Source organism: Lipophrys pholis, assembly GCF_963383615.2.
Source record: "Lipophrys pholis genome assembly, chromosome: 1".
Lineage (NCBI taxonomy): Eukaryota > Metazoa > Chordata > Actinopteri > Blenniiformes > Blenniidae > Lipophrys > Lipophrys pholis.
Window position 1 is genome coordinate 34,829,843 of NC_137635.1, and position 26,431 is coordinate 34,856,273.

Genomic DNA, 26,431 nt, shown 5'->3' on the forward strand with positions numbered 1-26,431 from the left:
AGAACATAAGAGGACCTCAGGCGGTGGGTGAAGAAGCAAGAGCGGAAGGGCATGAGGAGGAGGAAGATGAAGAGCTGGTGGGAGGAGTGACGAGCGCTGAGTCAGATAACAGCGATGAAGAGGAAGGAGATGATGACAATGAAGGGAGAAAAGATGTGAGGGAGAGAAAGCGGAAGGGAAAACTTGAGTGGGACAGTTCCTCCATGACATACTAACCACACACAGGGATTAACAAGTCCGCAAACACACACTCTCTCTACATGTTTATCTCGATCACACACATGTACACGCATGCACGGACATTTCATAACAGTTGCACATACAGAGACACACAGAGAAATAAAATCTCTAATAAAAAATATTTACAATCCGTGGCTGGAAAATACACAATCCGCCCATGTTGTCATTTTTAATGAGACATCTCCCTCTGCTGGACAAAGTCAAAAATACACCATCTTAGAACCGGCTGCAATCGACAGTGCTGGAGAACACAGGCTGTGTGCACATTATTATTCCTACCACAATCTGAAAAGACCAGAATATATCAAACAAGCACAGTCATCTCATTATCCAAGTAGATTTACCTCGAGATGAAATTCAATCCAAAACTCTAAAACAACCATGACTCCAATTTTAAAAGCAGTCACACTAATATAAATGCAAGGATATAATGTGCTTTCCTCCCAATATTTTCTACATGTGTCCTCAGATTACTTTTATATGGTTTATTTTTTAGAAAGACTGTCTACAAATGTTGATTTATTAAGAAGTTTAACTGCAAGATGTATCCATAGACATAACCACTAGTTCACCTATCCATAAACCGTTTTGATGTTAATCCCATAACTTGAGCTGTAGGTATGGTAGCTGTACTGCCACTCATTATTTCATCCTTTGTTGTCATGTTCTACTCCCACCCTACATGTTTGAAGTCTGTGTGATCCGTGCTGAATTTCTCCTATGGCATTGCAGTGCTGTGGTTCTTTGGCTTTGACACTAAAGAGGAACAGGTTATCTCTCGTCACGGACGTTCCACATTCCTCCCAATTCACATACAAAACACAACAGAATTATAACTTGCTGAATATCTTCCAGCTTTGGTCACACAAAAGGGTTTTGAATCTGAAATGATTGCTTTTCTGTCACGCGACTGAAAAAGATGATTGCAGTCGAAACACGGTTTGGAGCAAAGGAGCTGATGGATTTTTAAAAGCCTGTTTGTCTGCATCTGTCTGTGAACCATATCTATCCATACTGTGGACTGACGTAGCCTTTGCTGTTTAGAGGTAGACCACTTCTGTTTCTTTTTAGCAGCAGATGAAAAGATGCAGAGATGTTGCAGTGTGCCACTGAAAGTTTGTGTCTCCTTTTTCCTTTTCATATCTATAATAAAGGGAGCCCTGCTATGCAATTATGGGCTGAGTGTAAAAGAGCAGTGCACGGAAAATAGGGGTACTCCAGCGATTTGGATATGTACGGAGAGACTGGGGGATTGCAAAAGAGGGGTTTAAAAAAAAGTTGCAGCAGAAGCTGAGCTATATTGTCACTCAGGCCTCCTATAGATCCAACAAACTGTCATCTGCTGGATTCTCATCTAAGATTTCCCAAGCACCTGCAAGAGTTCATTAAGTAAACATGTACATTTTTGTGCTGCTCAGAAAACATTTAAGTTATTAACATTTAGGTTATAAAAGTTGATGAAATCATTAATCTGCTTTGTGCTCACGTAGGTGTTTTTAACATTAGGCTATGAGATGAAGGACAGCTCCTTCCTAGACACAGGTCTATACATGGGGCATCTCGTAGTGCTGATGGTCTCATACTAGTGGGGAAGCAAACTCACAGAGACGACACAGCCTGTTACTCCAACAGTTGATGAATTCTCAGTAACAGACCAACCAAGATTCAGGACAGACACAGACCAAATAGCTTCACTGAGAGGTTACCAGGTAACAAAAAGTAAAGTAACTTTAATCGACGACTACTTTTGTTGGACAGTTATACTCTATATTATTTCCATCACTCTGTGTGTGGTCCATTTATAGCTATTTTTTTCTGTACTGTTTACAGATTTCTATCAAACCACAACAGATCTCGTTTGCATGGACTGAAACCTGCTTTTTTTTTTTACTTGAATTGCTTGTTTGGATGTGAATGGCAGCATTTTCACTCCCACAAATGGACCACACTGATTCAGCTACTGCGCCAGAGTTAATAAGAACAAATTACAAGTTTGCAAACTTCAAATTATAAGCCAGATTTATTTATTTTTCTTTCCGTGCCACTTCGTCAGGAGTGAAACCGGCATTAGATGTTTTTGTACGACTACAGACTTTATTATTAATTTAAAAAAAAGAAGAAAAAAAAAAAGTTCATTCATGTGCAAACAAAAGTCATCTCATGTAAAAATCAGTGGAGTACCCCTTTAAGTTCTAGTAATGTTACCCCAGTGAAACCTTTCACATTACCACACACCTATAATAAGAAGTGGAACTCTTCCTGATATTTATTTACATTCATACCACCTAAAAAAAAAGTCGAAATTGATTTGCAGGAGAGTGTTTGCATTGAAATGAGCTCAAAGAGAAGCCCACATTCCCGTTAGTACTCGGAGACAGCGCCTTGTCACCTCTTCATGTCTGTTGTCTCCGCTCACCTGCCCGACCTCTCGGCCTTTAGACGCCCGTGATTGTGATGTCATCCTTGTGAAACAACTGCCTTGTTTCCTTCGTCTCCCTTTGTCATATTAATGCTTCTGATGGATTAAAGAGAAAACAACAGATTCTTTTACATATATAAAGAAAAAAAAAACAAACCCTGTAAAAATGTTCAAGACAGTTATTTTATATATCAGTTTCCTTTTCTTTTTGTAAAACAAAATGGTTGGGATTTCTCTCTCTTTAGTGGTCATCCCCACTTCTGTATATTGACCAATAAAGACTTGTTTTAGACTCTATGCAGCTCTCCTTCCTGTTTTTTGTGCACTTTTGTGACTGAGCAGAGCGAGCGGCTTACAAATGACATAATTAATAAGCTGCCATTGTGGATTTCGGTGAGCCGCCTGAATTCATCACAGGCTGGAGCTGCATGCCCCGGTGCTTCATTTGTTCACATAAGCTTCCGCAGACATCGCATCTTTCAGGCAACATCACAACATTTGTTCAACGTATTTCCGGGCCAAGAGGGTGCCGACGTCTGTTTTTGCTGTTACTTTGGAAGAGGGGTGCATATCCAAAGCAAGATGACATTTCAGGCATACGTTTAAGTGTTTTCAGAGCTTAGCATGATTTATGGAATAAATTAGAAAAAGAGCCTCTGAAAAGGAAAACACTTTTACATGCAAGGTTGTTTTTTTATATAATGAAGCATCAATCAAGTGTTGCAAATCAGCATCCACTTATTTCCTATATTACATCATCCAACTGGAACTCATCCATTGTACTGGAATACAGACAATTAAAAGTCACAGACATGTTTTTTTGGAACTCAGAGACAACCCACACACACACTGGGAGAACATGTAAACTCCACCCTGTAAGATCCCCAAGAAGGACTCAAACCGGATATATTCTCACTGTAAGCCAAGAATATACCACTACACCACTCTGCAAATTAGCATTTCACCTTATTTTACAACTTTTATGAGAGCTGAAAACATAGATTTGATATTTGAGCAATTAAACAATTACTTACTTAATTTGTGTATTTATTTATTTATTTATTTATTTTTCCACATCTTAAAACTGATTCTTCTACAAAGGCCAAGGCAAATCATCTTAGCAATCTATGCAGGTGGGTCTCAGTGAATTAGAATACCATTAAAAATGTGCATCACACACAGTCCTGTCACACATGTATCTGAGGCCTTTGTTTTGAGTCTTGATGATTATTGTTAATACAGCTAATGAAAACCCGAGAGTCCAGTATTTCAGAAATTTTGAATATTACATTATACAGATTTTTTTGTTTTTTTTTACAGGATTTTAACATTAAAAATGTTGGTCCACTGAAAGGTATGTCCATGTACAGGTATAGTTCACAATATGCATTTGGTATTTGTTCAGGACATCAGATTAAATTATACAGCACATGGATGTTTGAAATGAAATAAATTATGGGTACAATTAACCTTTATTGTGTACTTAAACTTTTTGACATGCACTTACATGTATCAAAAAAGTCTTGTCAAACATGCATTACCTTGAAATTTGAGTATCCAATGAAATCTCTAGTGTGCGCTCCGGCCTTCGACCAATTTCAGCTGGAATAGTTCACAGGACCTGCAACCTTTAGATCGAACAGATGAAGTGGATCTAACACGGTGGTTCTCTGAGTGTGGGGCCTGTCTCTTCCCTCTTCCCTGCAGTGCCAGAGAGCTTCTGATTTTTAATCAGACATCATGGTAAAACGAAACTAGCAAAGGGTAAAACTAATACATTGTTAAAACACACGTATCTCAGTAGCATTTTTGAGAAGTCCTGCTCTAAAAGATGACTGATCAGATAGATACATTTGCAGAAAAAATAACAACAACAAAAAAAAAACCTACAGCAGAAATCCATCACCTACACTTGCTTTATCCAATTCTACTTGGTGGAGAACCGGTGCTGATCTCAGCAGACGAAAAGTGAAAGGCAAGGTGCACCCTGGACACAAGATAAACAGAGAAACATTTACAACTTTGGGAAATTGTACAGTCACTAATGAACCACAAAAAGCATGCTTTGTGACTGTAATGGAAAACAAAGTATCTGAGGAGAAGAAAATAAAAACCACACATGCACAAGAAAAACACATCTATTATTACACATATCTATTTTTCTTTATCGGATTTAAAAAAGAAAAAAAAGAATAAAAAATACAGCTGCACGCTGACGCAATGACTTAATGCATTCAGTGATGCAACGTTTTGCAATAATGTGGTGAGCAGGCCCGTCAAACAAACAAATTTAAACCATTGCGTGTGTCTAAAGCATTTGTTGTGATGACGGGAAATTGTCAAGACACAACAAATAATCTGAACAATATGATGGCTGTGCCCAGAAAACAAAAGCTGCTTGGAGAAGGATGCAAGCTGTTAGAGAGACAGGATTACACAACAAAGAGTGGAGGTGCACAACGGCTCAGAGATTTGGATGAGATTTGCTTTAAACATTGGACAAAAAATAAATAAAAATAAAACATCCATAACTTCAGGGCAGAAGTGAGAGAGAAGAAATCAAGCCGTGTGATTCTTGATTCACCCATGAGGTGCTTGAACACAAATGAGAAACAAACACAACAGCTTACGTATATTATTAACACTACACCGCTCCTGCCCATCTGTATCTTCTTTTTTTTTTAAGTTACATGGTGTATATTCTTTCATTTAGAACAAACATATATGCAGAATGAGGGAGTTCTGTATGTGTGTGTACGTGACGATATACAACAGCTCATTTTTGCTCCTTGCATTCTCATACAATGGAACTCTGACAATGCCCGTGACCATGATTTACTCGTTTTGCCATTTTTATGTTCAACACACATAATAGTAGTGTTTTTCTTTCTGTTCTTTTCTTTTCAATTTTGCTGTGTAGAATCTATCAATACCTTTGCTGCAGCAGAAAGTGTTGGTGTGCTTTCACACTGTTGTTACGATTCGTTTGTTTATCTGCGATTAAATAAAGACTCTCGTGCCACGTAAAGCTTGGACATGTTGTTAAACTTGTATCAGTGGACCAGGCAGCACTGACACAAGTGAGCAGCACACTGTGTAGATTAAGATGTGCAACATTATACATGTGAGAATTTGTGTTTCTGTGCCACTGTTTTGAGCTGCTGTACATCGTTACAACGAAAACAACTCAAACTAAGTAATTATGTTTTATTAAGGTGCTGCAATTTACGAATGGATTAAATTGTTGAAAAATGTGTTTTTGACCAATTAGGGCAGAAAGAGGGTGAATGTGTTCTTCTTCAGTCACTAAGACTGATGAAAGGAACAGCAGTGAATGTCACTGACGAAATGTCTTCTATGTTTGTAGTTTGGGAACAGAAGGGTAAATCAGGGAATGCATGGCTGATTGGAGATACTGTGGTTCGCGCTCTTGTTTTACACTTTTGTGTGTGTGGAGTCTGCATGTTCTCCCTGTGCATGCTTGGCTTTACAATGTTACTTCAGCTTCCTCTCACCGGAATCCCACAAACAATCCTGTCACCTGGTGAGATCGTCTGGCTTTCAAACTGGAGGACGTTAAATAAAAGTGAAATAGCCAATTTACCTGACACGAACAGAGCACTACTGCCCCCTGCTGGTGGAAGCGTCAACTCTACTGTATGTCGTATGAGAGCAGATAACAAAAAATCTGGACTCTATATTTAAGAGGATTCTCCAGGTTGTGATTTGACCTGGATTGTGCAACACGTACATTTTACTCACATTTAGGAATGAAAGCTTCTCTCACTAGAAGCAACACAGACAGGGACGGTGAGGATGCTAAATTATTATAAAGATCAAGAAAAGCAGAGGCTGGCAAAGTGACACAACTGCTTTTTCCCTGCTGTTGTTTTATTCCATCTTTATCTTCTTTTTTTTCTTTTTTCTTGTCTTCATGGGTAGGTGTGCAACATTTACTTATTTATTTATTTTTTGTAATCTTTTTATCAGCAGCCGACGTGAAGCAGCTAAGCAGGGGACCCCATGCAGGAGATCTAGCAAGGTTTGAAGTTTTGTTGTTGGTATTCAACGATTTGGATCAAATAGGAGGCGTCTCTGGGACGCCTCATTCTGTCATTACATTGTGACAACAAGCAAGGGGCTCTGATGTTTTGTCATTGTTGTTGTAGACATGATCTAAGTGCAGTCCCATCAGATTATCACTGATTTGAATCAGTTCAGTACTCTCTGGGGCCTGATTCCAGCTCAGAGTCCAAGAGCATTACTTCCTTGTTTACGCATTTGTAAATGTATTTTTATTCATTGTATGGAAACAATCCATCTATTCATTCTTCTTCTTTACTATTTTTCCAAGCATTGAAAAGGCTCCAGAGTACCAGAGAGCGCACAAAGCTGAACCCAGGAGATGTTGCAAATCAATCAACCGTAGACTTTTAAATTAGAGTTACGAGTTGAAATAAATTGGGTGGTGGGATAATGCTGGTGTACCCAGAGGAAACACACAGGGCCAACTCAACATGGACAGACCGCACCGGTTCACACCTGGAACCTGTGATGGTTAGGTGGGAACAATAAGGCTTTCACCAATTATATCAATGAGTTTATCCAGTTGCAAATTTTCCATATCTGTAACCTGAAGTGATTATACCATAAACCAGCCAATCAAACACAGCGATGTGTACAGAATAGACATTTAGCATGAATGCTGACTCATTGGACTTTAAGTGGACATGTATTTATGCATGAATTTACATTATTATTATGCCTTAGCAATAATATCACTTGTCTGTTTATTAATATCATTTAACAGTTTCATTTAGAGGCATTTTGCTTTAAGGCAAAAGTGCTATATAATATGTAATAAAGACAAGTTAAGGCTATATGCTATGATGCAGGGTAAAAGATAGGACAAGTATAAGCAATAAATACAGGTTTATCAAGACTTTAAACATAATATCCTTCTACAGTGTGATCATCCATTCATAGGGAGTAAAAGTAAAAAGCTGTGAGAAAAATAAATTCATGAGCAGATACATGAAATATCTAATTAACCATTGCTTATTAAAGGGTTGCTGGGTGGGATGAAAACATAATAAACTTGAGATGGGAAGACAGTGGCACACACTCATGTGTAGGGGCAAATGAGTGTGACTACTCTTCTCTGTGAGATTAACCACTGTTACACCACAGTTTGGCTGAAGTGCAGTGACAAAATAGTTGCACTTCACACTACTGATTGGGGATTCTGTCAGACTTTCACACGTTCACGTCTGAAGCATCATAATAATGCAGCAGTTTAAGAGTGGAGAAGAGACGAAGTCTAGAGGTGTTACACACTTCACCGCGAAGCTCCTGGGTCGATGTCAAAGAGCTTTTAAATGACTGGCCTTCATTAAGTTAATCTATTCAAAGCTCCGATGAAGAGCTGCTGCTCTGCGTTTGCCTCCTGCTCACAATTGTGCTGAGTGTTCATTTCTAGACTCTCCGGCTCCCCGAGGATGGAGAAATACAATCGGCTAATTAGTAGCTTAATGTGCCTTTTTAACTGATGAGCACCACATGTTCAATAATCCTGTAATGGAACTCCGAGGGGCAGGAGAGCAATTCATTCCTATTGACTTTTCTTCAGCCTTTTAGATGACAATATGTGTTAAACTCAAGTTGTAGATTTCTTACTTTCTCTTGTTCTTTCTTTCGACTCATTCGGATTGTTCAGTCTTTTTTTATTTCATCTGTTTATTCACTTAAAAAAATTATTCTACAGAAGAGTGAAGTTGCTTTTTCAGCTGCTTTCATCAGCAGTTAGACACAAACAGTGATTTCTTTTAGACCAACAAATACAGACTGAACTACAACTAAATTATTAACAACCAGTAAAACACAACCTTTCACATTCATGTAGTGTGAGCTGTCAAGCATCAGTTTATTTTGGTAAAACTATCTGCAAATTCCATAAAAAAAAGTAATTAATTCATTATTTAATAAACACTCTGCATCTCTCTACACACATTTATCACCCAACGTGAGAGTGAACATTATAGTTAGAAAACAAGGAGATAAAAGTTCATGTTTTATCAACATGTGCGCAATAAGAAGGGAGAATTTACTTTCATCTGAAAGGCAAAGTTACTTTTCAAAGTAAAGACTTCATACCAATATTTTTAACCACAGGTTATCACTAATTTGCACCTTGCACATAAGACACATCCAGGGACAGTGTTGGTTATAGCTGTGTTCTGAAAATGATCACGTCTATTGTTCAACACATACAATCTGAGCTGACAACACTTATGTTCAATTTTGCTTGAGAACTTCACAGAAGCTGTAATTTCACCAAAGCTTCATTTTACAAGTTTTGCATATTAATGAAGTGGACCACGGGTGCAACTTTTAGTGCCAAATGAAAACAAACCACATAAGATAACATCCACATAACATGTAACTCCTAAAGAGTAGGCATCTCATTAATTATTATTATTATATGTTGAATACTTTCTTCCCATTAAACTCTACAAATGGCCATCAATCATCATGCAGCTATGGACTCTTAGTAGAAACACGTGCAAACATTTGGAAAAACACAATTCAGCAACATATTAACTGAAAACAACTCAGGTCTACAAAGTTACATGGCTTGTTGCACTCACAATCACTTCAATGGATATCAGCACATTCAGCAAAAATGATCCTATTAAAAATAGCAGAGAGTCCAAAAACAGAAGCTGTTGACACATTATTTTGGGAATTTATCGTGTAAAATGTAGAATTTGCTGGTTCTGTTTGTTTAATGAGATATGTGATGCCTGTTGGTTCAGATGGGAGGCGTCACAAAGAAATTTAATCAGGTCAGTTTTTATCAGCAACTGAAAAGGGTTTTTAAAAAAAAAAAAGTATTTCCCTTAATATTTTAAAATATCCCCCTCATAGAAAAAGTCACTGACATTTCGCCAGGCAATTCATATTTATACCACCGGACTGGACTTTGACAGATCAGTTCCAAATCTGAATGTTACAAGAGATCAATATTAATGCTGCTTTTTATTTTCTCCATTCGTGTAGAATTGTCCTCACTTCTTAGCTCTGAGCTCTCTTTTCCCCCTCATGTTATTTACTCAGAGTTTGTATGCGTACGCTGAAAGTGGTGAAACGCTCCAACCAAAACAGCCCATGCAGTCCCAGATGGTCACAGTCATAACAGTTTTATCTGACGAGCGCGTTGGCTCACTCTGCTGCTTTGGCAACAGATAGTGTTTGTTCTTCTCAGCACATTAGTTCACTGAGTCACGTTTCTCGATGAAACTGATGTCAGAGAAGCAAAACATTGAAGGATGTTACTGCTGTTTATTCTGATATTCCTCGAAAACACTTTTATGAAAAGATTCTTCTTGCTTTTCATGACGGCTACACCCACTCTGAGAGCAAACTGTCACTCCCCAGGGAAGAAATGTGTAGTGTGGACTGAGCTTTCAACCACTAAGTCCAAAAACAGAAAGAAAAAATATCGAAATGATAGCAGCTTTGTGGCCATATTTCGATTTTAGTGACAGTCCGTCCATCTTTATACTCGTTTTATCCAGAAAAAGGTCATGAGGGCTGGAGCGTATGGCAGCTCACACTGGAAAAAAGGCAGCGTCCAAGCTTCAGGACAAGTCGCCAGTCCAATACGAGCTCACAGAGAGATTGACAACTGCTTACATGTACACATAGTAATTAACGTGCCCTTCATGTTTTATCACCAAAACCATTCCCCAAAATGATCACCTGCAGAATCGAACTGTTTTACTAATCATATCAGACTGGAGGGACTCAGGTATCACATAGCACACACACTTTATACTGCGCATAGAAATCAAATCTGTGTTTGGAATCCAGCACATACAACAGTCATAAAAAGTGTCTGGAGACTCTCAGAACAAAATTCTACCTTCTTTTGATATTCATTTCATATGTATTTGCCTTTTGTGGGGACAAAATAGAAAATAGAAACAAAAAATGGCTTTGCATGCTGTTCAGTTGTTGTCTAGTGGCTTGTAAGCTTTGTCCCTGATGCTTTTAATAATGCTTGTGCGCAAACTGTTCTTGGTTTAATTTCCTGATATCCTGGCACTGGTGTACATTGTGAGACAACATATGAAAGAAAACCAGCAAGTTTGAGAAAAGTCTTGTTCTGTTACAAAAAAAAAAAAAAAAAAAAAAAGGTTTCGGATTGATGAACAGAATCCTTAAAAAAAGGGGATGAACTTCAAATAAGAATGCAAATTAAGCCACAACAGTGATTTGTTTAATAGAATCTGACAAAGCAGAAATAATTCCCTCTTTATATTTATATGTATAGAACTACAGAATGGTTGATTAAAAAGTATTACCTGATGAAAATGCAGCATGCGAAGCATTAAAGTATGTATTTTGCTCAGCTTTCCACTGCAGCACTTTGACTTTCGTATTCGTCTGTTTTGAAGAGCAAGTCTAATTTACTGGAGCTGCTTGTCCCTGCCTTGAAACATCATTAAGATGAAGAAAAAAAATGTGAATCTTTTGGGAAAAACTCAAGACAGGCTGCCGGTAGTGCTGTGTAGTAGAGTAAAACAGACCCTCATGCAAACGAACTATGCTTAGATATAAAGTGTGTGCCTGTGTATCTTAATGCAGAAGCATCTTTGGGCTGTCTGCCCGCCTGCGATCGATCCACCCAGCAACAGTCCCAGTAACTGAGACATGCTGAAGTGGACCTGCTCATGTCTGTCTTCTCAATCTGCTTTGAACTTTGGGGCATTCAAAGCCTCGGCACAGAGTGAGCCTGAGCTGTATTTACCGCTGCACAAGTTGATGAGCGTAGCATTGGCTGTTTACTTTCTGAAGTGGAAACTGCACCCTTGACAATTGTAAGAACTTACGGCCAAATAGTATACAGCCCAGTTCTGCTTGCCAAAGCCTCCTGTGGTAGATTAAAAGCTCCCTGAGATGCAATTAAAGATGCTGAAACTGTCTGAGCCCCAAAAGAAGCATCAAGCTCTTCTGCATCTCGCTGGAGTCTTCTTTGAAAGTCAGATGTTGTGCTGTTTGTAGGTTTCATTTTATCAAACGGGTAAGAAATACAAGGATTCACTCTCAAATTCACTTGGCTTTTATTCACATTTCATAAATGTTGACATCTCAACTGCAACGCCTGTCCATACATTCCCCTACTTGTTTCAAATGGTCCTTTTCTCACCAACCTAAACAGCAGGCAAGACCACCACCAAATAATAATAATAATAATAATAATAATAATAATAATAATAATAAAAGCAGCATTGAAGAACAAGTTTTGTTTTTTTCTCCCTTCATCACCAGCATCTTTGTCTTAACTTTACCTGAATATAACCATCAATGTTTAACAAAACAAACAAAACTAGATGTGATAAATAAACACCGTCGCTGTCATCATCCGACCGTCCTCGGAAACAGAACCCACACTCACAATCATAACAACAATAATAGTAATTAATGATACAAACCCAGAAGTTAAAAAAAAAAAAAAAGTGACTCAAGTCTTTTTTGCTTTAGGAAAGAAAACGTGTGTGTCTGTGTGTGAGTGGGTGTGTGTGTGTGTGTGTGTGTGTGTGTGTGTGTGTGTGTGTGTGTGTGTGTGTGTGTGTGTGTGTGTGTGTGTGTGTGTGTGTGTGTGTGTGTGTGTGTATTGGTCAGCTATATCTTTCTCCCAGCCAACAACACTTCTACTGTAACGTCACCATGCACCGCTCCTCTTCATTCTGGATCCAGTGTTTCGATCTGCTCTGGTCCTGTTAGGTTTGTCGCATGTGGTCATTAAGACAGTTGTGCGGAGAGCAGGCAGATGCTGTCGGCTACCAGCGAGCTACAGCAGGGCGCTACAAACAGCAGCCGGGGTCTCTAACTGCCAACAGCATGTTAGCACTAGTAAAGCGTCGGGCCGCGAGCTCAAAGCTCTCCTAGTTGTTATGCGCTCCATGGCTCAGTATGAAATACTGTTTGTGATACTGTGAGAAAAATAATCTAATGAAACACTAGGAGGAGATTCTTTCTGTACAGTTCTTCAATGAAGCCCCCCTCAGACATGAGACATTTTGTTAAAACACTTATTTTAATGCCCAAACATCAGAATCCCATTAACCACAGCACGTTTGTCTTCACACCTCATATCTCTCACAATCTTATTTTGCAAAGATTGAACAGTTTAGATTACTTTGCGTGCCCTCTTCCGAGGGTTTACTCTGAAAAACTGTGTACGTGCAACATTTGGTGTTGCTTGGTCCTGACTGGTGTTACTGTGAAATGTGATGACAGTCTGTGGGTCGCTGGGTTATTGTCAGTGACATCTGATGAAGCTGCTGCACCCACACTGTTCTGATGGAGCAGATTAGCAAGTCACTCTGGTTTTTACATCCTCTTCCTGTTTCTATAAAGTTGTCGGTGTTATTCAGAGTGTTGCTCTTTAGGAGCTTTAAGAACAAAGGAACTAAAATAGTTTTAAGACCCAATAAATTACTTAATTAGATATTTTAAGTTTATTCAAAAAATAAGCACTAGTTATTGGAATGTCCTCAATTTTTTGCAGATTCATTCATTAGCGCAACATGCTTATAAAATGTTTTTCATATTGCGATAAAACCAGGTTCCTGATATACAATCCTGTTGTTCCTTATGTACGTGCCTGTGACATAACTTAGATATTTGATACAAGAGTAACTGAAAGGTATTTATGCTCTAAGACACTTTAAAATTGTCATTCTGACATTGATTATTAAGACTTCAATTGTAACAGACTTCAATCACTGCTGTTGTGATTTTTTTTAATGCTACTGCGTCATTCAGCACTGCACCAGGTACCAGAACACTATGAAAGGACTGCGAGCATCTGTATCCATACCGAATCTCCCCGGTACAAATGTCAAAAAGCCAATACTTGAACAGACAGATTGGCGATGTTACATGTCTGAAAAGGGCTGAGCTTTCTGCAAATATTTGCATAAAGCCTGGAGATAAGTTTGGCATACTGATTTCCTGTGCTGAACTTTACATTCACCTTTAAGCCATGTTTAATCTACTCTGTATGCAGCGTGAGCTTTCGGCTGGGCCCCGAGTCAATCAGATAAAAACCACATTAGTGCTAAAATCCTCTTGGACATCAAGACTCGGCATCCTGTCGCCTGTGCCAGTGGAGATCATGAATACATACTATGGTATCCAACAGCAATGATATGGTCACTGACGGAATGTCAGAAAGGCCTCCATGGATGGGATTAGTGTGCTTTCTACGTGCCAGTTTTCAGTCTGGACACTAGGTGGCGGCGGTTACCTCCGTCTTGTTCACCACTTAACCACACTGTGCCTTGATAGCTTGGGCTTTCATTCTGGATGAGCGAGACACTGATGGGATGCCACCATCAATAATTTATTTCAAGTCTAACATGAAAAAAAATAATAATAATAAAAAAAAAGAACACATGTTGGTTCATCTACCATCCTTGTATGCATCCGGTTGCAAATTAATCTGAGCCACAGCGCTCCCAGTATGGACACTCTCTCTCCATCAGTCATCTCCTCCCTGCATCCGTTAATTCATCTGGTCAACCATCTTCATACTTCCTTGTGGTGGTGTGTTTTGTGTCCAGTTTGCTCTGCTGGTCACAGTCACTGGTACTGGAGGTAATTTTTGAGGGACTGGGGAAGCGGGAGGGTCTCGATCTCCTGCAGCCGGTCCCGGCCCAGCGCCAGGCGGGCCGCACGCCTACACAGGTCCATCAGAGGAAGAGGTTCAGCTGCAGAGAGAGGAAAAAAGAGAACGTTTTTACCAAGTTACAGGAAAATGCTTGTAACAGTTCAAAAAACAACCAGTGCTTTGTTGAGAAATGTGGCACTTCTGACCACTGCGGCCTGTGATTGATTGTGCATGGTTTTTGCATGTATGTTTATACTGACACTCGCACCTATTCTTTCTGTACATGCATAATACATCTTTATATTCGATATGCATGAATGAATGAAGAGAGATAAGTAGCTGGGAAGAGAGCGACAATGCCCATCTTTAAATATTAACTCCTCTCTGGGCACAGACAGATGCACAAGCCACCAATCACCAGTCAGCAGCACATATGGCCACTAACTAGACCGTCGAAGCAGATTTAGGTAAAGTGTTGAATTTACAACATGTATCTTGCAGTGAGAGAGGAAGGTCAGTGCAGAGCTCTGTAATTTATGAGCTACACCATGAACAAGGTATTAAAAAGAGGATTCTACTTTAGAATAAACCTTTCTAGAGTGTGCTGTCATTTTTTTTTTTTTTATGTTTAATTATCACCAGGTGAATTCAACATTTAATGTTTAATAACAAATAATATGTAGACGTAAAATAATCCGAACTATCAGAATCAAGTATTGTAAGTTCTTGTTCTGTCTGTCTTCTATGATAGATAAGTTAATATATTTGGTTCTGACTTGTCATCTAGTAGTAGAAGTATTTATATTGAATAAAATATTAAAATTCAGCAACTTGTTCTGTGTGTAAGGATGGATATGTTCTTCAATGGTTTCCACGTATTTCAAACACACAAATACATGAAAATAAGAACCGAACAGAACCTGTGGTGTATATACAGTATATACAAGTTCATCTCAATGCCATTTTTGTGCATTAGGTGGCTGTAGTGGGTCACAGTATTACCCAGGTCATCTTTGTTAAGCTTCTTGCAATTCTGGATATTTTTTTTTTTTTTTTTTTACTTGGTCATTTCCAAAAGCTACTATCTGATCACTTTTTAAGCCGTAATCTTTCCTTTTGGACAGAAAAGAGACCATAATCCAGATTTATGAGGCTGGATAGGTTGGAACTAGCTGGTTATGTTGATAACTTCAGCAAATACCTAAATTGCAATTTTTTTTAGAAGTTTTAAGCAAAATAAATACTGTCTTTAAAACTAGGGTGCAAAGTACGTGCACTCTGGTCAATACTGCCGTTTTTGACGATATAAAATTCAATATTGTTTTTAAAAAGAATTCATTCAGAACTGGATCGCGTCGTGTTTGGTATGATCTTGATGGAAAACTGAAAACTTTACACGATCGCCCTCCGTAAATGAACAAACAATGAACAGAAACATGATCAGTGTGACGCTGTCGAGGACAGACAGGTAACTTGTGGCCCAAAGCCAAGTGCAGCCCCAATTCCCATTGTTCGCATCCCATAGGTCAAATTACAAAAAACAATAACTGAGTGGTTTCACAGGTGAGTGTAGGAGGTAGAGCAATTCAACGACATTCTAACAAGATAATAATTATAATTAGCCTGTAATTTCTGTGATACTAAATGCAAGTTGAATTTTTTTTTAAATGCACGTGTTTTAAATGTTCGAATGGGGGGGGGGGGGGGGGGGGGGGGCTAGGTTGTTGTCTTAGATGAACCAGTAGCAACATCTTTTTAAATATTGTTGTAGTAGAAGTGTTGAGCCATAACCCCCCCCCCCCCCCCAACAAAACAACACACAAACACACACACCCAGCAGTAAAGATCACATGTCTATGGCCCTCACAAAGGTGAGAGCTGATCTTCCCTGATTCTTTATCCATCTTCCTTGATTGAGTGTTAACAACTCTCCGTTTTACCTTCTACGATTTTATAGTATCACCAGTTTCAGTTAATACTAACAATAGCCAATTCATTGGTTTAATTACAGAGCACAGCAGAGTACGAGGGAGGGAGCAGGGATGTGCAGGGACCCATTACCAAAATGAACTCCCTAATCTGACAAGCTATAACCCTTTCTCATACTCTTCCACCTGAGGAAGCAGTCAGGCTCACGCTGTGTGCACACATGGTTTCATTGCACCACATTGTACATGCGGCAGCAGCCTGTGAACCTCGTGGCCCCTCAGAAGCACAATGGCACCTAACCACTGGCACACCAACGGAAGGAAAATGCAGGGAAATGGGGCAGAACAACAACAATGGAAGTCATTCGAACAGAAAAAAAAGGGGGAAAGGATGAATGCAAAATACAGAGTCAAAGTGGGAGAATTAGCTTATAATGAGGAGGAAAAACAAAGAAATGATCTAATCAGTGGCTGGCTTTTGTTAAAGCAGATAGGTTCTGTGATATTGTCACTATATTGGAAAAAGACATGGTAATTTAAAGGTGTGAAGTGTTTTGTGTGAATCTAGAGTGACACTAAAGCACATCCAGTCACTCTCTCTCTGCTGTTTCTGTTGGAATAAACCACACACGCACACTTTTCCATCCGCCCGTGTAAATCTGCACGTCCTCTATCACCAGCTGCATCTGTGTGTGTCTGTGTGTGTGTGTGTGTGTGCATGTACGTTTTCAAGGTTATCCTAACACTCAAAACACCTCCATTCTCTCTTTATGTGTGTGTCCTTGCAGTGTAACTCTCACAATAATGCCGATCCATACTGACAGACACTTTGGTTTTCTTTTTTCTTTAATTTCATTTGAGCACAGTCACAATGACATGACGGCAGTGCTGGTCTCTACTTTCACCTCTGTTTGACTCTCAATTACGCAGCCATTAGAGGGGCTGTTCTCATCACATTTATAGACTCCAGTGTAGATGAATGGAGGCTGAGTGGCAACAACATCTGATCCAGTGAGCTGTGACTGATTCTCTAAAACTCCTTTGTCTGACTAGGACACAGCAACATTGATATTTCCATTAATAATTAACTCAATTCTAAATGAATGCAAAGCAAACGTTGCATGACTTTTATTTTTGTATGGGCAAAAGTTTAAAGCAAAGCAAATTCAGAGGTTTATATATTAAACATTATGTGTGTTTCAAAGTGGCTCAAATCAAGTAAAATTGATTAATGTATATCTATAATTTGAAGTTAGGTCGTTTAACAATTTTTCATCCTGTTATTTTCAAGATTCTTTTCATTCAGGTATGAAGTCTGAAAAAACGAATTAGTTCATGAGGCTCACAAGGCCTTCCATAATTGAGCCAGTCTGCCTTCTTTTGTAAAAGAGAAGAAATATGATTTGTGATTTGCTGTTGGCCTTACACTGGAGGCCTGCCCTGATACGACCTCAAGTTGTATCAGGCATCAGGTGTTGGGGGTGACAAACTTTTCTATAGGACCCACAGTTTCCACCATTTCTGTTACCTTGGCTTTTCAAAGGTTAAAAATATTAACTACACACAAAACGAAGTCAGTTATAAAATGTAAGCTCAAAACTGACCGACACATTTGAAATCCTGCATACAGATACACTCTATTGCTGCTTCACAAGTTAACACAACTGATTGCCACAATCCTTTTCTACCAAATGGATTCACCGATAAATAAAATACATCTTTTATGATCACAAAATGACTAGTAAAAAGAAAGTTGTTGTAGTTGTTGTGCTGTAAGTGTAGTAAATTGTTTAGTTTGAAGGCTTATAAACAACATAGCAGGCTCTCATTAACAGCTCTAAATATAGAGCCCACAGAAATAAACAGTGATGCTAAGCTGGCTTTACTGCCTCGCTGGCTGATGACCAGAGACACAAAGTGTTTGCAGACACCTCTGTGTGATTGGCTAATGCCCTTCTTTGTGGCAGGGCTACAATAATGAGCTCATTTCACTGCAAATCTTCTTGCACTTGAGACCAAAACATATCTTGAACAAACGCAAAGAAAATGTCAGACAAAACACAACGAGGGGTTGAGAGATCAAAACCGACATCTTATCAGTAGCCGCTTGACATCGCGATCTGAACGAACACAGAAAGCCCTTGTTTATGTTCATAAGCAATCGACTCGTTGCTTCTTCTGCAGGAAAGAAGATTGTTTGTTCAGTTGATTTACAGTGAGAAGCTATTTGAGTCATCTGAAACGCCATCAGACTGGATCTGGAAATGTCAATTGAAGGTTACTGTGGCTACAAACATTCGTGAATCGCAGCAGGGTAAATCTATTGGTGCATTTGTGCGTGTGCGTGTCTGTGTGTGTGCGTGCGTGTGTGTCATGTGCATGCATTTATCAAGAGGAGCAATTTCAAACCAAATCTAATTCATTTCAACATGCTTGTAGGCTCTTAAGTGCACTTTCAGTTATGCAAAGACGATCTCCGCAGACATTACTGTGGCTGGAGAAAGGAATGAGTCACTATCGAAGCTTTCTTTTTTCTTCCCCCCCAAAAAAACCCCCCCAAAAAACTAAACAAAGAAACAACAACAACTCTGAAGTTTCACAACTAAAAAGTAGCTGGAAGAAGTAAACATTCACTCCCTGTAATATTATTCCTGTATGGCCAGAATAGATTCTTAATTAGCCTCCGTTTCGGATATAATGTGCAGAAATGAAAGCGCCTCAAGGAGGAGTCAGTTTTACTAGACCTGCAATGCTAAAACAGGAGTGCTTAGTCTGCCTGATAACATTGCTGATCTCATGTTTACACTGCATTAATACCTTGATGATGAAGCCTAATGATTTCCCAGTGAATGCAATAACTTCCATGCAATCCACTAAGATGCCCTAAAACCAAATCTATAAAAAGATGATGTGCATTGCATCAGTGTTCAGGGTCCAGAAAGAGATATCATTCGTGTTCTTTGTGATACAATTGCAGTTATTTACTATAAGTTGGTAAAGTCTCGAAATCACCCATCAGCTTCTCTCCAGATGTGTAAAAAGGCTTTGGAGTGCATTACAGCAGTAATCAGCTGGGCTTAATAGCCTCTGTAGGAATACTCAGTGTATTAACGTGGAGGTTTAATTCTTAATGACACATTTTCCATCATGTTTTATCCTATAAGTATCTCCTCCAGTGCTGAGAGAAGCTAATGAAAAGATTTGCTGTGGATAATCAGCAGTAGGTCATTTGCCTGTGCATCATTACACATTTGGAGCACGAGGGAGAATTAGGCTTTAAAATGCAAAAAGAGTTACTAACAGCTCGAAATATCTACATACCCCCTACATCAGCTGTAGTTTAATCAGTGTGGAACCTTTAATAATTAGTCATTTAGTTTATAGATTTCGAGATATTTTATAACTCACAGGCGTTTGGTGTCATAATTTGCGATAATAGTGTTTATTCACTTGGTTCTTTAGAAGTGTAATTCCATTATCAAGTTTAGGAGGGTACAAGAATCCTCAAAGATGTAATAACAAAAACTGGGCAATTCACTTTCCCTCTTGTTCAAGTACGTTGGCAGCACTGGAAGTCAAACTACTCGATCCTATTCTTTTCCTCTAATGTCTGCTGTGATTGATTTATTTATACAAAAGTGGCAGACGTCTATGAATTCTCCAAGGTAGTTCACTGTTGAAGGCAACTGGTGCAATATCTGATTGATACGACGTGTGAAGTGATCCCAGCCAGAGAGGAACTTCTTCGCAGATTAGACATTTTATATGGATATGAATCGAGACCTCGGGTCTGCTGTGATGGGAACAAGAAGTAATAGGGGCACGCAATGTGACATGCCGCCTGTAATGAGATGCAGTGAACAGCAGTAGAGAGCAGAATTTATTGTCTGTAGAAAATGATAATGGGAGAGAGGGTGAAAATGGCAACAGCAGCATCACTTTTATGACGGATGTAAAAACTGACCTGAGGGGACGCGCAGAAGCTAAATAAAGCCTGACAGACAGATGAATTAGCTCAAAGACCCGGTATGTCGGATTGAAGGGGACCTATTCGCAAAAAATACTCAATATTCATAATTATTTATTCAGCTGAGACTCAGAAGCAGCATGTTTCTCATTACCTGAGGATGAGCCCGTCATATTCACATTACCCTCATTAGATGAAGCAAACATTTTTCGCAAAAGAAAGCAGGTTACAGTCACTGTAAAGTGAAGAGGTCGGTCCAACTTTACTCATTTACATCATCCATCTATCTCCTATACTGCGTTAGGGTGCCAGGGGCTGGTACATATACCCTCTGACATTGGACAGAGTACACTGGGGGTGCCCAACTCTGGTCCTGAAGGACCTCTGAACACACCTGATTAAAGATAGAGTTTTTTTTATTAGCTACTGATGAGAACCAGATGATCTATTATCTTTTCAAATTTTTCCATCCCGGTTAACTTTGTCACATCCCATGTTAAATAATTCCTTCTTCATCAAAGCCCGGTTAATGTAAATGAATGCTTAGCCACACAGCTATACTTGAAAAAGTACAGGACTGACAGAAAAATACAACAGCTTTTGAAAAATATAACCACAGAGATCACCGTCATTGTAGATCAGTTTGGATTAATCAGGTCCACTAATTACACGGAGGAGAATAAAGGTGCAGAATTAACCAAGTGAGTGAATTCAAATGAGCTGTTTTAATGTCTCAAACCGCATGGATCAAAGATGCAGAACAGACAGAAGTGACTTCTGAGAAAAACATGATCCCTTTGCTCCTCAAGTCTCCCTCCCTCTTGTCACCACAACTTTATCTCATGTGTAACCATATACCGCTCTCTCAGCTTTCCTCCAGCAAAGCTCGTCCATCAGCAAAGAGGAACCCCACTCTGCCTCCTTCCTCCTCGCCCTTCTCCTTCATTCTCTACATTTTCAGCCGCCTTTATTCCATCCAAGGTCACAGTGTTTGAACCATCCTGCCTCACAAGAAATCATCGCTGTCGAAGGAAAGCTGCATTTTCTCAACCTGTCGATAAGAAAAACAACCTGAAAAACAGGCCTGCATTTGCTTGATGACAAGGCAGTTTTTATCATTATCCAGTTAGTTGCGAAAGTGGTTTCTAAGCCCAAGAGGTTGGAGAATTTAGAGGAGCATGTAATCCTATAATCCTTTAATTAAAGTCAATATAATATGAAAATGATCAAAACTGCAGTTGTGAGGCTTTCACATGACAACAGGGGTAATGTTTGCACCAATATACAACCCGAAAAATCATGTAACCATAAACACAGCAGAGGAAAAGGTAAAAGGTGAAAATTACTAACAGCTCAATAATGTCGACAAATGTTTTTTTTTTACTTTTTTTTTTTTTTAATCTAATGGCAGATTATCGATCCCACAGCAGTGCATTTTTCTGTCAACATGAAAAACAAACATTTACTTACAGGATATCCACAATAAACAGGTTGACGGTTCGAACAATAGACGGCAAAAGGGGCACACAAATGTTAAGTCAAACATATGGGAAATCAAACTGACAAAGCAAATCTCCGAATCCAGAACGATCAGAAAAAACTCAGATTACATGAAGTAAACAAACACACAAAGCACCAAGTCTATCCTACTATCCAGTTTGATCTTGGACAAGGGTATACTTAATCAATGGAGTCACATGTTAGTGTTAGAAACCAGTGTTTCTATAATAAACTGAAATGTGTCTGTTGTATCAAATATTCAAAACTGTCAAGCAGAAGAAGCCGTTTCTGGTTTAAATTACTTCCTTTCTGACCCCCCCGGGGGGGGTAAAGCTAGTCTCTGGCAGGTCGGTGTGGCTGCTGCTCGACTTCAATAAAGTAAAAACGAGAGACACAAAGAAGTTGGCTAATTGGGCAGCTACTTTAAAACTTCCTGTTGTGCTTTAATTGTCACACTGACTTAAAAACAGAGGCTGCTTGCTCTCTCGTGATATCAACTGGAAACATGAGCAGCTCAGGGGAAGAAACTTGCAAAGACTTTAAATCTCATTGGATGTGCAGTTGTTTCAAACCAAAGAAAGGAGCAGATTGTGAAGGCCTTAAATCCTTAATAAAAAAAGAAAGCATTTTAAATATCAAAAACTTTGAGCACTTCAGTTTACAATATGAGGCCTGTTTACCCTTCTGAAGCACCATCCAAAGCTCTCGCTGCTTCTGCACGCTGGCACTCGACTCTGACACTCAAACTACTGAACAAGCCAGCGCTGAGTAATAATTATGAGGGCTGTATTACTGGGCCACCGAGGGGCCAGGAGTGCAGTGAAAATTGCTTTATAATGTTTTTAAATGGTCATGAGAAAGCCCACTTAAGACGTTCCTCAATCCACAACAAAGTGAGAGGCTCCGCAAAAAAAAACAATATTCAAACCTCACTGGCAACAGAGACAAGACAACAAAGGCAGGATTAGCAGCAGAGGTGTATCTTTAATCTTTGAGCGCAGTCTTTCCTTTTCAAACACAGAAGCGGCCAAACTCTGACAAACGCCGTCGTCCTTCAACAACAACTGAGGAGAGTCGGCATCCTCCACAACAAACGCACCTCCAGTGGTATCCTCTTCTATACTCTTCCGTGGTTCATTGTCTAACGCCGCCAGTTTACCCGCACAATCGCACTTTAAGACACGCTGAGGAAGCCATTGTGCAGAACTTATACATTCACTTTGCCACAATCCACAGCGGCATTGTTAGAAAACCCTTTTGAACTAAAAAAAGAAGCATCCATCGGGTGGGAGGACTAATGGCTGCAAACAAAGTTGTACTAAGCTCGTCCCACACAGATTTAGGAAAAGAGGATGTAAATATCAGTTTTTTGAGGTACTCTGGAAGGAAAACTCCACCTTCAGATATTGGGCTAAAGCTAAATTTGATGCATTTGTGCAGATGGTATGACTCATATCTTATCGGCCACATTAGTGTCACACAGAAACACAAGCATGGTGGGCAGAACTGGCTCGTAGAGCGGAGCTGGTAATGAAAGCCCTGGCAGTGCTTCTTTTTAAAGCCCAGTTCTCTCTTTACCATCCTGCTTTACTGTAAATCCACAGTCCACAGTCTCCTCTGGGATGAGAGGCAAATAGATAAAGAGAAAGAGGAGGAGGAATGATGTGCAAGAGAGTTAAAAAAAAAAAAAAAAAAAAGGAGCAGAGGAGGACGGGGGGTGAAGAAGAGGAGAAAAGAGCAACAGAGATGAAGCATTGAAAGATGTGAAGAGGTCGGGGGATGAGAAGAGAAGACGGACATCAAGAAGAGAGGGTGATAAATAAGACAGGAGAGCACCCAGCTGGTCTGTCTGACCCTCAGATATCATTGACAGTTACAAACTGCAGCAATGTGTGTATTTTTCATTCGAGCCTCAATATTGGAGGAAATCTGTCGGCACAATTTACTAAACACATTATAAATTAGTTGTCCTTCATCACTGCCTGTAGGGTTTTCAATAAATGCCTTAACAGTGACATTTTTATTAGTGTCTTCAAAACAAAAGCCCTGTCACACGCGATGATAACTCATAGTGACATAGTGAAATGGTTAACACACAGAAAAAAGAACAATCCTGAAAAGTATCAAGGCGTATCAGCTTAATCCGATTCAGCCCTTCCAGACAAGTCTACGATTTAGAAAACTTCTAGCTCATTCTTTAGGTTTTATAACTTGCATATTCATAATCTTCATGTATTCCCATCAGTCTCTCTCACTGGACTCGGATTTGCAGCCGGCTGGTGGGCGGGTGAACTTAAGAGGAGAGTAGCAGTTAAAGAGCAGCTTTATATGTTTCATAAAAGCGAGTCAATATTTAACCAATCAACAAGTGGCAGTAAACACGCCTCCAAATGTATCCTAAAGTTACTCGAGGTCTGCCGAACGTGTGATATTTTTGAAAAACATCATGAGATTGGATTGCTTGCATATGTCGACTGACCGTTAAATCCAAAGTGTGCAAAGAGTGGGTTAACAGTCAGCAGAAGTGAAATCCTTTATTTTTCCATTCAAATTGTGGTTCGAGGCATCTGTAATTCAACACGATAACTTGTCATTTTTTTTAACCAAATGATCTGAACTTCTACACCTTCATTTACTAGTTTATTCTACTGCACAGTTCTATTGGTTAGCACAAATACATACGAGTTGATTAGAGAGGCACCTAACTACAGAGAAAAGGTGTAGAAATTTGTCTTTGACAAAGAGAAATTCAGCTGTCATACAGCTGAAAGGGAATCAGAGAACTGTGAAAATGTAGCACATTTATAGAAGCAACATTCCCATCAACAGCCTTTTAAGTGAAACGTTTGAAGTTGTAGGCGTAAAAACAAAAGCAGTAGAGACGTCCTTCAAAGCACTGCTGTGCACTTTTTGTGCATTTAGGAGCTTGTAAGTTTTTAACCTCTCAGTGGAGAAATTAAAATCTGTATTAGTAGTACTCTTTTGAACATGTACAATATGTGTAGGTAGTTGACTGAGCCTTTCTGCGTGGAGTTTGCATGTTCTCCCTGTGGTGTGTGCGAGTTTCTTCCAGGTGAGTTGTCTGTCTCTGTGTTGGCCCTGAGATCGACTGGTGACCTGTCCAGGGTTTGTCCTGCCTTCACCCACAGTTAGCTGGGATTAGCTCCAAAACCCTGTTAAGAACTTACTCACAGACACCTAAACTGGATCGTAATAAGACAGAAAAAGCACATTTGTGGGATTTAAAGAAATTTAAACTAAGCAAAATAATATGAACTGAAGCAGGAGCGTTGCTACTGCTCTATGGAATTGGATCCATTTATTTGCACAATTTTATTGTACTGCTCTTTGTTATACTTGTATACACATTTTTGTGGGCTGTATTTTGTCTTCGAACTGTAATTTAGAATTAGATGTTCCTTTGACCCGGTGTTCCTTGCAAAAGAGCTCTCAGTGGGACTGACTGCTGAAATAAAGGTTAAAAGGAAATATGAATAACGTTTGGTAAACCCTCCCTTACCCCAGTCATGCCATCAGTATCATCCAACAGGGCACTCTTTTACATTTCATTTGCATATAATTGTATGTGTTGGAAGTTAGATGGCTCAGACATTCCTCTAAATCTGATACATTATCACCAGATATCTGTATTGGCTATGGAATTATTTTGCCGCATTATATTTTAGTAAATCCAATAAAAGCCATGCTCATCTGCATACTCAGACAAAATTGACATTGTTACTTTGGAACAAAATAAAAGAATGAAGAATAGAGTCACTTGCCTGATGAAGCGTTAAGGAATTGCTTAGACAGTAGTACATAGGGGTTTTTTTTGTGTGTCGATCATTGATTATGGCTGAATTCCTAAACTAACAGAGACACAGGAGGGAGCTTACTTTTTGCATATTAATGAATGCAATGTCCACACAAACGCTGCATAAACATAATTTGAGAGATGGGCAGCCTCATTAGACCAAGTAAACTAATCATCTGAGCAACCACAAAAGGTCATTGTGCATTAACTGTGTGTGCGGGGGGGGGCAGGCGGGGGTGTCAGATACAAACGCAAACAGAGAAGCAGAGCTAAAGACAAAGCAGGTGGGGTAAAAGAAACCCAAAACGGAGATCGAAAGGACAGAGAGACTCAAAATGGATTATGTGCAGAAGAAGTCTTTAGACTCACACACGTGCAGTAACACGTACGCAAGCATGAGCTGCTGCACGTGCACACAAGCAGTGGGCGGGCCTCTGTCACCGACCTGATTGAGACAGACTACAAACTTAGCTGATCCCTCCACGGCTTTACCTGTCAGGTCAGAGCGTGAGTCTATCTGCGTGCACGTCTGCTCACACACTCTCACCGAAGCCAGAGGAAAAGAGGGTGATAACACACAGGGGTAACAGAGGACGAGAGGAGTCGGGACAGGCAGACACAGAGAGGTGTAATTTTACACTGTTGTGTGAAACTTCTCCAAATTGGTTTTAAATTAGAAATCAGCTCATCAGAGGAGATTAAAAGAAAATCTTTATTAAGTGTCATTATTTCCTACCAAGTTTATATATTAAGTCTTTGAAAACTTTAAAATGTTTTCATTATGAGCATCTGAGCCTTCCATCATAATGTATCTAAAATATAAAAATATATCTTGAGTTTTTATAACCTTGAGTGAGACTACCTTTGGCTGAGCTGCTCATGT

At 39.4% G+C, this 26,431-nt stretch overlaps 2 protein-coding genes across 2 annotated transcripts in view; one reads left to right on the forward strand and one right to left on the reverse strand.

Annotated features, from left to right (window-relative positions):
• clstn2a (calsyntenin 2a) overlaps positions 1-2,949 on the forward strand; it is a 155,322-nt gene extending 152,373 nt beyond the window's left edge. The window contains exon 18 of the mRNA XM_080484998.1: positions 3-2,949. Within this exon, the coding sequence (XP_080341124.1) occupies positions 3-215 (213 nt within the window). The 3' untranslated portion in view covers positions 216-2,949. The remainder of the gene's footprint in view (positions 1-2) is intronic.
• An 11,332-nt stretch (positions 2,950-14,281) lies between these two features.
• The window catches only part of LOC308108405 (SPRY domain-containing SOCS box protein 4-like), a gene marked incomplete at its 5' end in the record, with an annotated part of 35,103 nt that continues 22,953 nt past the window's right edge, over positions 14,282-26,431 (reverse strand). Inside the window, one exon of the mRNA XM_080461283.1 lies at positions 14,282-14,439. Within this exon, the coding sequence (XP_080317409.1) occupies positions 14,312-14,439 (128 nt within the window). The 3' untranslated portion in view covers positions 14,282-14,311. The remainder of the gene's footprint in view (positions 14,440-26,431) is intronic.